General features: G+C 43.1%; 1 protein-coding gene across 5 annotated transcripts in view; it reads right to left on the reverse strand.

Moving 5' to 3' along the window:
- The window catches only part of GRM1 (glutamate metabotropic receptor 1), a 190795-nt gene extending 177824 nt beyond the window's left edge, over window positions 1–12971 (reverse strand). For all 5 annotated transcript variants that reach the window (XM_054162741.1, XM_054162742.1, XM_054162743.1 and 2 more), the window contains exons 1-2: window positions 12886–12971; window positions 10574–11471 (exon numbers count right to left, since the gene is read on the reverse strand). In XM_054162741.1, the coding sequence (XP_054018716.1) occupies window positions 10574–11336 (763 nt within the window). In that variant the 5' untranslated portion in view covers window positions 11337–11471; window positions 12886–12971. The remainder of the gene's footprint in view (window positions 1–10573; window positions 11472–12885) is intronic.
- Window positions 12972–13208: the final 237 nt, after the last annotated feature.

Raw genomic sequence — 13208 nt, forward strand, 5'->3', positions numbered from 1 at the left:
AACATTTTTTGATAAATCAAGCTGTATCTCTTTTTGACAAACTAGACAGATTAAGCTCATTTAGATTCCTGCTATGTGGTTTTCTTTTTGCAGCCCTCAAATGACTTAAGAGTTTTATTCCGAACTCTTTCCAATGTTTTAACTTTCTTCTTAAAACACTGACAGCAGAAATGAACAAAGAATAGCAAAATTAATACAAACAATCCTTAGATGACATTAGCTTTTTGTATTTTGGCTTGTTTGGCTGCTTTTTATACAGCTCCTCTATAGCCATATAGCATATTCAGGACTTCTTCAGGAACACAATCCTCCTATGTAAATTGCATACATGCTTTATGCCTGTATTTATGGTTGACATTTTGCTGTATTAGCATGCATTTTTTCAGATTTGGCCTAGTTTACCTTCCCTTTTGTCCCAGTTAACTGCCATTTCATAAATCTGCATATCTTGTCAGCAGTTATGCATTGTATATCATTGATGAAGGCAGTGAGGCATTTGTCAAGCTCTGTGCAATGCAGTAGACATAATCTCATTTCATGGTCACTCTTTACTTGCTGAGGTCAGTGTGCTGAGTTTTAATTTATGCAACATCTGTTTACCTGAGAATGCATAGTGCTTTTAAAAATAAAGATATCCTGTAATACTAATTCAGTGCCTACAGAAATCCAAGATATTTCATCTGCACTTTTATCTGTAGCAACCAGGTTTGCACTTTCACCAGGGAATATTATCAGGCTTGTTCAAGAAGACCTATTTTCCATAGAGTAACACTGGTTGCTTTTAATTTAATTACAATTTTTTGTCAGCTAAATAATAGTCATTATTTTTCTGGGAATTGCTCTCTTGGTAGCCAGAGCTGTCTGGCAGAGCTCATTTGCCTTTTACATTCGGATTTTTGGCATAATTCGATACTGTCCGTTTTGGTGGTTCCATAATATATAAAAACCAATACTCATAGCTTCACTTGATTTCATAACATCAGTTTTGCATATTGCTGTCCTCATGCTGCAGACTCAGACTTTTACTACATCCTCATCTTCTGATTTTGCAGTATACCAACACTGAAGAACACCATCACATGTATGGTTAGGGGCATGTGTTTAACAGAGTATTAGCCACCTCCTTCTGAGGTCAGTGACAAATTCAGAAGAATCTCCTGGAAACCCTTCCTGTCATTCTTGTAGTTTCACTTGCAGGTTGGCCCATTGCCTTAAACCAGTTATGTAGGAGAGGATTTTAACTTTCCAGTTTCTCAAATCATCCTATCAGTTTTAGCAACGTTGATAATACAGCCTTCTTTTATAGCACTGCCAATGCTCAGTTTCACATATTGGCTGCTCAGGCAAGACACTGAGACTGCAAGACATGAGTTTCCAGTCAGAGAAATATGCTCATGCTAGGAGGATCATCATCTTTCAGTACCCAGCATGATGATCTACATGCCAAACTACCATTTACTAAAGCCTCTCCACAGCACCATGTGGGTGAGAAAGGCTTAAATGAATAAGTATGAAAGGTTTTCTCATTGCCTGATAATTAATTACAAATTTATCTTTTATATTCTACTCCATACAGGAGAAGACATTCAATGATCGCTGGAGCCTGGCCAGACATTTTAAGAAAGCATTTATGAACACTTACTCAGATTTCAAATAGCTGTTACTTAAGCAGTATTTGTGCCTTCTTCTTCTTGTTTAAATAAATGTTTGGGAGCTTAGTAGCCTGTACAAATCCATCTGTACCCACAGATGAATAGAGATGAAAATTCCTGGTCAGGCAACTGCAAACTGTGACTGCATTTAAGAAAAATGAAAGTTTGCTCTTCAAACAATTTGCAAAGAGAAACAAGAGTTAAATTCACTGGGGAATTTGTACGGGAAGAAGTGAACCAGATTCAGCCTTCTATTTGGAAGGAAAAAATACATGTATTAATATCTAGTATCTGTGCAAATGCAACAAACACAATTTGCCATCCCACGATTTTCTATTGCTTTCAATTAAGTAGGAAATCTTTCTAGCTGTGGGATGCACAAGCCCTGTGGATTCTTTGTGCTTTCTGAGGAATGCCAACTCCATAGCCTACAAAGGTAACATTGGATAGCCAGGCTGAGCCCCATTCAGGATCCATTGGGCCATCTAACCTCAGTGAGCATCACATCAAGAGCTTTACAACTGCACTTGCTCTCTGCTTTAGCACAGAATATGATCTCCTCTGCTTTCTCCACCAGAACTGCTAAATACTGATCATTACACCATTTCTATCAAGGTCCAAAGGGGCTTATAAATCATTGCTGATTGGTAATATATTTCAAATATACTTTCAGAAATCTATTTGCTTAAAAACATGTAAGAGAGAATACAAGTGAAAATTGTTCAAATGGAGGACCATGACATTCTCTAACACCGTGACTTTTCAGTAAAACTCTGTCACACTGGTATTTGATAGACAAAAGACATCCAGGTGGTGGCACATCACAAGAGGAAAGGACAGCTTGTGATGCACAGTACTTTTCATTAAAAAGCACCCCACGTGTCACAAAGCATCACTAACATGCTCAGGGTCTGTATGTAGCACTGTCACACTGTAGGTTAGGTAATGGAAAATGGAGGTAAATTTTAGACTGTGATTTATTTTTCATATGTGTTACTCATCTGTTCATTGAACTCAAAAAAAGAAGCAGCAATTCAATTTAGTCTTCAACAGTACACCAGGCCTTTCTAACACCTAGCTATCCAAAAAACCGTCTGTAATTGTGGCTGTACTTTAGTCACATTTGGACAGAAAAAGCTGCATGTGAAAAAAAAAAAAATCAGTAACAATAATATTTAATTTAAACCAAAAAAAAAAAGTATGTAAAAAATATTTTCAAGGACATTAAAAGGAGCAGCCAAAAGAGTGAAATACTAGCAGATTACATGAAGACTACTTAGAAAAATATGAGGCTGAAAGACAAACCTCCAAAAGGATCAAAATAGCAGAAAAAGTACATTTCCTAAGGCTATTAAAACAAAACAAAATAAAACAAAACAAAACAAAATACCCAAATACTTCAAAAAGTCCGAGTTGTGTCCTAATGAGCGAAGGAGAACAGAGCATACTTTAACAAATTAAATACAAAACCACAATGAAACCATTTTGAAACATAAAGACGTAGAATCTAATAACTAACTATTCTTCAAAAATTTCAGAAATGGGAAACTTGCCTGATATTCAGTGATACCCAGTGATATAAAAAGAACACTCAGGGAAGATAAAACCATAACAGAAAAGTTAAATTAATTCCCTCTGTCTGCACTGCCTGTGAAGGCAAATGAGATGGTTCTCACAAAAAGGTCATTCTTTAGGCAGGATAAGACAGAACCATTGTCGCAGTGTCAGTAAAAGGTATTTTAAAACAAATCCATAAGATGGAATTTAACAAATTGCTACTATCAGTTAATCTTCTGTTGTGGTATGTTGCTACCATTTAAACTGACCCAAGTACCAAAACAGATGAAAGCAGTGGAAAAACAAATTTTATATTTTCATATAGCAGTTTTCATTTTTAAAAAAGAGTTTGTACAGAGGCATAGAGACTAAGCCATGAAGAACAGACATGACATTTCTGTAGATTTAAGATAGTTCTGCACAAAGCTAATTGGTAGGAACCATAACAAAACCAGTATTCATGCACAAAGAAATAAATATGCCATGTTAGGGAAGAACCAACATAGCTTTTGCAGAGAAAAAACACCATACCTTAGTTTATTAAACATCTTTATGCTTCACTAGGGTCCATGAACATCCTATTTGTGGGCACCCTTTGTCCTGGACAGGAAATGTGTCCACAGCCCAACAGGCAGCAATGGCTATGACAGTTTCAAAGATGACAAGACTCCCATCACAGCCAACTTTGTGCTGCACTGATAGGTAAGCCAGACCTAGACACTGTTTTTCAAGATGTACACTAATAGTAATAATAATAATAGTAATATTACTGTTTGGGATAAGATCCAGTCTGAAGATTTACCCAGCAAAACTGAGCTGGTTACCAAATGGATGGCATTTGCTTGCTTCACACCTCTCTCTACCCATCTCTGGTTGATATCCCTTAGCACTCCTTAGATAACTACAGGTGAAGGGCTGGTTTCTTTAGGCGAAATGCTAATGCAGTTTGTATCTGGTCAGTTTCCCCTGCAGCTCAGGTGTTAATTACTGCCATCTGTGACAATGGCTTATGGTGTGAACACCTGCCACCCAGAAAATATACTGAAAACCCTGCTTTGTTTCACACGGGTCAATGATCACCAGTAAGTAACAGCTTTGATCAGTATTTTTCTGGGTTACATGTGGCAGATGCAACGCTTCTGGTCTCCCTCTACAGTTACCAGCTCACTGAAGCATCAGACCCCTGAAGGGTCTTTCTCAATTAGTGACACTACTTCTAGTTACATGATTTCACTTCACATAAGTTTTGCTTTTCAGTCTGAGAAACCTAAGCATAAGCACCTTCATATTACAAACAATATGTTCAAGGGAATATTTTAGAGGCATTTTAACACAGATTTTTGAGAAAACCAAAATCATTTAAACTTTTTTTAAAAGTTTGCAATGACTCAAGAATCCCACAGGAGTTTACAAGGATCATGGGTCACACAAATCTGAAAGCAAAGGCATAATGTAGAAAAAAAAAAATGAAGTAAAGCTCAAATTAATTCATGGTATTGACTGATAAATATGAACTCTGGCAATATTGCTGAGAAGGCAGGTACAGAAATTGGATGAGTCTTTTGAGCTGATTTAACTCATGCAGCTGGCAGTTGCATAGCTGAAAAGCTAGGTTGTTTGTGAACTTAGGAGTACTGCAAAGTAATATATTTTCAAGAAGTAATTTGTCTTGATCTCCGTGGTGTTTGTCACCCACAATAGTTCTGTCAACCTGAATCAATATGAATGTTTCTACCAGCACCTTCTAATAAATACAATTAATGCAGCTGACTCAGGAAATATTCTCATCCACACTTATTTTCAAAATAATTTCTGTCCTTCTTGGGACACCTCTCTCTTTTTTTCCTATTATACAGCAGCTGAAGATGGTTACTGAAGAAATGGCAAATGGCAGAAAAAGTAGTTTGCAATATGCGTTTGTGAACACACATCTTAGGCACAATTCAAAACACTTAATAAGGTTAACCTCTAAAAGCATTGTTATGATTCTTGAAGCCAGTAGAAATATTTGCAAACTTAAACATTTCAATCATTGAATTTGAGTTGCTTTTCTCTCTTACATGACCATAATTTTATCAGAAAGTATCAATCATTGAGAGGCATCATGGAATTACTGATAGAACATTTTTAATAACAGCTGTAGAAACACTTTGTAAGAAATTAAACACAATTGTATGAAAACTATTCCTTTGAACTATTGGATGCTTATTGCCCTACCTAACTTTAAACAGAAGTATTGTCTAGCACCTCTAAAGCCACTTTATTCAGTGCTACTGAAAGAACTTATTTCCTGTGAAATTTGCAACAAAGTGGAAGATTCCCTCCCTTCCGTCCTCTTTCAAACATATATAACCATGCTTATGACTTTCCTGTACATGGGGAATGTGCAGCAGTCAAGTTATCAAAAATCATTGTGAAGATAATCTACCTACCATCTACTTTGATCTGAAAGTCTTTCCAGTGGTCCCATCTGCTTCACCATCGTCCATTTTAAGCCATATATTCTAGCAAAGGAACAGCCTAGCAACACAAATCTGACAATGACCACAAGCCAGCAATGCGCTCTTGTAGCCAAGAAGGCCTATGCCATTCTGGGATGTATTAGAAGGGGTGTGGTTAGGAAGTCAAGAGAACTTCTCCTCCCCATCTACTCTGCCCTGGTGAGGCTACATCTCGAATGTTGTGTCCAATTTTGGGCCCCTCACTTCAAGAAGGACAGGGAACTGCTTGAAAGAGCCCAGTGCAAAGCTACAAAAATAATTAAGGGAGTGGAACATCTTCCTTATGAGGAGAGACTGAGGAGGCTGGGCTCTTTAGTTTGGAGAGGAGGAGACTGAAGGGTGACCTCATTAATATTTATAAATACGTAAAGGGTGAGTGCCAAGAGGATGGAGTCCGACTCTTCTCAGTGATGCTAAATGATGGGACAAGGGGCAATGGGTTGAAGTTCCATGGAAACATGAGGATAACATTTTTTTCTGTGAGGGTTACAGAACACCAGAAGAAGCTGCCCAGAGCAGGTGTGGAATCTCCTTCTCTGGAGACATTCAAAACCCACCTGGATGCATTCCTGTGTGATCTGGTGTAGGTGATAGTGATCCTGCTCCAGCAGGAAGGTTGGACTAGATGATGTTTCAAGGTCCCTTCCAACCCCTAACAGACTGTGATTCTGTGAAAACTGTTCAAGACCAGAAACATTTCAGTACCCTTATTAAAACTAATCCAAACCCAATCAAAATTTGGGGCAATTGCCTTAATCATTCCCTTTCCAAAGATGTTTCTACAAAGTCTGCATGTTTATTTCTTGGAAGGAGAATTTGCTTAGAAATTTTGCTTAGAAAGGCATATTTGTACACTGAAATGTAAGAATAGTCCATTATCACAAATGGCACTTGAACAGATCCATGCTACATATTCAAATTTTTATTTGCTTATTCACAAGTGATGCATTTGGAAGATTAGGTGATAAAAGGTCTTCTTATATCATCATCTCCTGCTTCATGTATAAGAACACCTAGAAGAGAGGGATTTAGTGGAGACTATGTACTGATCACTAACCAGTGTGCAGGTGTTCTGTGGGGTTTGGAAGTTGTTCTAGCAGACAGCAATCTCACAGCTGCTCTGCATTTTCTGGAGACAACCTCATTAATCTCTGTGCCTCCAGCATCAAAACAACACAAATGTGGTGCCCATCTTCTTATCATATCTTGCTTCATCTTGGGGGGCAGCCTAATGTCTGTTCTCTGGGCAAGGAAGGAAGAGTCCCCTTGTAATTCTTCACAGTTTTATCAAACAACCAGTGACTGCCTGGTAAATTGAGAATACCACTCTGAGATTATTTCTCAAAGTCCAGACTATCTCTCTTGGAAAGTAACCCTTAGCAAGCAGAGTTCCTTCTGTCCTTAGCATACTGCAGATTGTGCCCAATTTAACACATGTGTTTTTGATGTCTTTGATTTCCATATGAAGTCTTGGCTTAGAGACATTCCCTTATGTGCATCTCCAGCTATGAATTACTTCCAAGCCAAGAATTCCAACACTGAATTACCTCTGAAGAATTTTTAAAATCATAAAAACATAATAGCCTTGAAAATGCCTTGCAGCTACTATACAGTCACACAACCTTCCACTGGCAGATGCACAGATTTCTCACATCGTTCAGTGATTGCTGCCCACTCTGGAAAAAAAAAGCACTCTCATGATGTGCAACTATGCTCAACTGAAACACATAACAAAATAACCAAACATAGTAACTCCCTTTTCTTTGTTCTTGACTGTGAAGTTGCACATGTCACTTTAAATCTAAAATGAGCCACATGCTAAGTGAGCCTTTGAAAAGAGATTTTATTTGCTGAGAAGTTTCTATTCAAGTGTAATGTTTCTACATGTTAATAAACAATAGTGTAAAAAAAACACACCTCAAAACAAGTATGGCATACCTCCATGCAACTTTATGTACTGGGGTATAGAGACTGTATGTAGTTAAATGTCTCCACCACTAATTAACACTAATTAGTGTATTCACACACAAAGAAGAAACTTCCATGTCAAATGCAAAGTATGATATTGGGTACCACTTAAAGACATCATGCTACAGACTGGGTGATTTTATTAGCTTCATTCTCATGATGTGTAGGCTTCATGTTAAGAAAGGTGGGTGCCAATTTGGGGGGTTATTTCTGATTTTCTTTAAAGGTATAGTTGTGTACACCAGCATGGGTTTGGACAATGAAATAACTCCAGCAATAGTATGAGTAGAGGAAGCATAAACAGAGGAGTTGAATGGTTTAGACTGAGAAAGGGCTCATTACCTCTGGACTTCTGAGGCCCTGCCATGAGCCAGTGTAGACTGAGGAGCACGACTAGCTGTCACAGGTAATCAAGCAGCTCGGTGGTGTCATTGCATCCCCTTGTGGTTAGGTGGCTCCAAGAGCTGAGGATTGTCCACCCCCATGAGAACAAAGGGTTGGGTAGGAACTAAGCAGCTTTTCTGCTCTGAAGAGGTGATCAGACTGAATCTGGGGAACTTCGGAAGCGAAACAATTAACTTCTACACAGCGTCAATCTGCATTTTCTATACACGTGTCCATTTCTCACAGTTCCTGCCAAAGTGATTCTTCAACCTATGATACCCTAGAATTTCTCCCAGCACATTTTGCAGCCCAGTGTAAAGACAGTGTAGAGGCCTATGAGTAAGTGTGTAGGAGGAATGTTTCTAACTACACTTTATCCCCATATTTCCAAACATAGCATGGATGGAGCAGCTCCTATTCACGCAGACTATTATTCAGAGTGGCTTTGTGTTGTCTGCAAAGAATGATCCCACTTTTAACAAACCAGTTAGCAGATCTCTCACAGTGAATGCATGGGATTTAAAAAGATAGAAATGTAACAATTTACACCAAGTTTCATGAATACTAATTTCACTTTAAATAAGAAAAAATAAAAAGGAGGGAGTTTGGGAAGTTTGCTACATATTTTGAGTGGAATTTGTAGCTTGAATCTAACAATAAATTTATGGCACATGCAGAATAATACTAATTTTTAAAAGTAAATATGAATCTCAAGCTGCATAATCTGAAAAGTCCTTGTGATATTTCCTAAGAGGAGACTGTTGCCTTGTGGGGCGGAACTGAGCCACTGTTTTCAAAAGTATTGCTTCAAAGTCTATAAAAAGATCTTGCAACAAGCATTTTTCATCAGTCAGTAGCATATTCATAAAAACAGATATTTATTTAAAATTTCTCACAAGCAATGACTGAAATGACTACTTATAATGATTGTTTAAAAATGAATGAATAAACAGCCTTCATAAGCTGCCACCTTTTGCAAAAGAAGTAAGTCTCACTGATGTTAATGAGTGAGCCTGCGGGAGTGAGCGCCCAGGTCCCTTGAGGCAGCTTTTCAGGCACTGTGAGTTAGCACAGCTCTCTGAAGTGCCATGAAGGGATTGATGGTGATTTACATCAACCAAAAAAAATACTCTTTTCATGTTTATTTTTCACCCTGGCCTTCCACAAGATCTAACCATGTCTGTCAGAAACAGAGAATCTTAATGGCTCATGTCCAGCTCTTGCTAGGAATTTGTTTTCTCATCCAACTGCAAGTATCAGGTCATCGCTTTCTGCTCTTACTAACCACCATGAGCCACACTTTCACTGTTTAGGTGCCCAGTTTAATTCAATTCACCTTTGAATTTTGTATATCCAACTCTCCCTGGAGATTATTTATGCATCATAATGTATTTTGTTAACTATTTTTACTCAGTCATCTCTGTGAGAATGAGAGATGTGGAGTCAGATCAGTAACTGGAAGGAATCATAAATCACATCCATACAAGAGAGACAATCAGATAAACAGCATATCTGGAAAACTGTAGCAAGAAGGTGCTCAGGTTTGCAATCTTGTACTTAAAAATCCCATTTTGAGGCCCATTACTGGATTATAGGAATGTCACAGTAATATATCACAATGAATTGCTTTCTCTCAAACAAAATTACTTCTGTTGTCCACCTAGCCAGGCCATAAACCAAGGTCTCCTTCCTAAAATATCCTTACTTTTGATATTTTTCTTTTGATATTTGAAGTTAATAAAACCTGTTGACTATGAATAGATTGTACAGAGAAATCCTTTTTTACTAATATTCAGGCTGTACAAAAACATGCTTGCCCAGACCTGCTGACAAACTACCCACTACCCTTTCTTTCCCACAGGACGTGGCTTTGCAGATGCTACTTGGACTGCAGAGGGATTTTCACTTTTCCTTCCTTTGTGCTCACAGTCCCAGAAAGTGCATCCACAGGCAGCAAAGCCAGCAGCTAATCTAACAGTCCTTGCCGATAGTGGCTGTTTTGCCAGCAGCCTTTCGTGATGGTAGTGGCTGTACGTGTAAGACCTGCGCATCAGCCCCCCAGGGGCAGTCTCCGGACTACACCACGGCGCCGCCAGCGCCGCTGCCACCTCCGAGTCTAGATGCTCGCATCTGCTAACTTTTATTTAGAAATACACGAACCACTCTGTATGAGAACGAGGACGGGGGACGGGACTACCGGGAAGACGCACGGTTTCTTGCAGGCTTTCCTGCTCTGCTGAAACCCCTCCCGTTGTCCGCAACCGCGGCGGCGCCCGGGCGTACTCCTCTGCGCCAGGGAAACAACCCCCACCCTCAGCACTTTCTTCTCTTCACCTGACGGGGTCCCCGGGGCAGAGGCCGGTGCTCTCTCGGAGAGTCTGCCGGCTCCACGGTGGTCCCAGTGGGTAACCCAGCACCGGTGCATCTCTGTGGAGCCCCCGCGGAGGGCGCAGAGCGCCGGGGCCGACCGGGGGAGCTCCCGGGGAAGGTTGTGGGCTGCCCCATACCTACCTTCTGTGTGGACGGCGGAGACATAGGTCCAGTTGTATCGTTTGACGATGTCAAGCATGGCCCTGGCTTGCAGGGTGTCAGAGGGGACCACCCTGAGGAAGTATTTGTACAGCGTTTTGTCGCTCAGGTCGATGCTGGTGGCAGAGTAAGCGATCTGGGGGATGTCGAAGAGCTGGAGTAGATTTTGGACTTGGATAGCAACCGAGCTGGAGCCAGGGCCGATGACGCCTGCGATGGGCTTTTTCACTCTGCTCGGGGGCTGGGGCTGAGAGTCGGAGATGCAGCGGGTGCCCCCGTCCCTGTCGTCCCTGATGGAGATGAGGGAGTCCCGTATGAACTCGATGCTCTGCTCCAGGGCCACAGAGGAGTGCCAGCAGGAATCTCGGATCTCACTGCCCAGGGTAATGTTAGGTAGCAGGACAGGGTCGGCGTTAATTTTATCCAAAGTGTGAAACATGGCTTCGACTCTCTGGATGCCGTATTGCTCCCGGATTTCCCCACACTTCCTCTCAGGCACTTTCTCAGCCGGGGGCTGGTGATGGACAGAGAAGAGGGCGCCGATGATGACATCCCCGTCCATCCGAGCCACCGACCGCTGCGAGGAGCCTGCGGAGAGAAGCACCTTCCTCCCGGCACTCCTGGGCAGCACATCCATCTCCAGGAGCAGAGCAGGGAAAAAGACCAGCAGCACGCCAATCATTTTGTTGCACGATGTCATCCAGACCCAGGTTACGAATTTCATGGGCTCCTCTTGCTTGCACATGGTTTAAGGACATGAAGGAAATGACATCCACTTCCCCCCTCCAATGCTCAGGTTGTTCCAAATACCATCACAGCGAAGTCTTACAGCATTGCTCTCGCAGGTGACAAGGCAGCTGTCATACTAGTGACTTTTAACCTGGTGGTAGAGAAAAAGGAAATAAACAGGCTAATCAGGAAATAGATATCAAACCAGAGCTCAGTAAAGCAGTCCAGTCAATAATCAGGGAAATTTGCTTCATGAGCCTCTCAATAGGAAGTTTCAAGATGGATTTAAATATGTCTTTATTTGCCTTGACATAAGATCACTCATACTCACATATGCTCAGTTTACACAATCCTTTTCCTGTCCACCTTTCCCTCTGCCCACGGGAAGTTTTGAAAGTTTCACGAGGTACTTAGCTCATGGGAGAAGCGTCCTAGCTTGGCCCCAGCGGCCCCAGCCCTGAAAGTGGGTTGACAAGGAATTTTCTTCTTGCCTTCTGACTACCTTCTTTCTCAGCTCAGGAATTTCATTTCCCAATACAGAAAGGAGGGTGAGAAGAGAGGGCGAACTACCTGTCCTGCCGGCGACGGGAAATGTCATTTAAAGGTCAGCGAAGGTAGGCAGAAAGGAACCAGTTTACAGTTCTGATTAACTTTTCCGTGTGTAGAGGGCAAAACTCTAATTCAGCCAGGGTCACACATGTAAGCGGGTGAAAATACATATTAGTTACTAAGGCAACCGCGGGCGAAGTCCTTGATGTACCTTGCCGGCACGCCTGCCTTGTACGCAGGCTTCGGGAGGGGAACGGCGGCGAACCTAGCCTTGGAGGCTAGAAACGCAGTTTGGAAGGGGGGCAGGAGGCGCGGCTGCAACGCCGCCGGAGATCCGGGAGTGCAGCGCGGCCGGTCCGGTCCCTGTTGCACCGCGGCCCCGTCAGCACTCGGGACAGCTCCTGGCCGCCGCCCCTGCCCGCCCCAACCCAGGCCCTTCGTCCCTCCGCTCCGTCGGGGGCCGCTTTCAGCAGCTCGCTGCCCCGCTGTCCTGTCAACCCCTCTGTGGTGGTGACCTCTGTCCCGCTGTCCCGACCTCGTCACTGCTGGCTCGGCTTCCCGCAGGCACCTCTGGGCGCTTCCCCGCAAACTTCTGCCTTCGGCCCGGGGCCGCTGCGGCGGTTTCTCCGCACGCACACTCGCAGACAGGCTCGCACACGCTCACTCACACACACACCCCGACGCCCGGAGACCAGCCGTGGCACACACAGCCCCAGACTGGCCGCCGTCCCCAGTCCATTCCCGGCGGCGGTCAAGGCAGCCGGGGCCGCGGCGGGGCTGGCCGCCGAGAGGTGCAGTAAGCTGGAGACAGTCAAGCGGACGGCGATGCTACGAGCAGAGCCGCCGTCCTGGCTGTGTCTCCGCACACGCAGGCAAGCACAGCCGCCTGGAGTAGGCTCTCCCATGCAATCACGGAGCCCGTCTCCCCAGGGCCTTTTGCCTTGCCCCGCCTGCCCCACAGGCACCCCCACAGCTGAGCCCCGCGGTCCGTTTGGAGGGCTACCCCCGAGACGTACCTGGCCGGGTGCGGCAGTAGCTCTCAGCCTGCTCGGAGCAGGCATTGGCGGCTCTCCGGCCGCCCCGAGCTGGCGCGCTGGCGGCGGGGCGACGGCTGTGGGCTGGGCGCTGGTGCCCTCTGTCTTCAGCACCGCTCCACCGCAAGGAAAAAAACAGGTCATCCCGGGCTCATCCATTATCTCATACTGAAGGATCAGTCATTTTCTCCCCCTCCTTAATTTCTTCGGCTATTGTCTTGGAAGCGAGCAAGCAATCATCATCCGAAGCACGCTGCGGCTGCAGGGAGGTGTTTTTTCTCACCTTCCGCGTCTCTTAATTCATT

This window comes from Dryobates pubescens, chromosome 6 (assembly GCF_014839835.1).
Source record: "Dryobates pubescens isolate bDryPub1 chromosome 6, bDryPub1.pri, whole genome shotgun sequence".
Lineage (NCBI taxonomy): Eukaryota > Metazoa > Chordata > Aves > Piciformes > Picidae > Dryobates > Dryobates pubescens.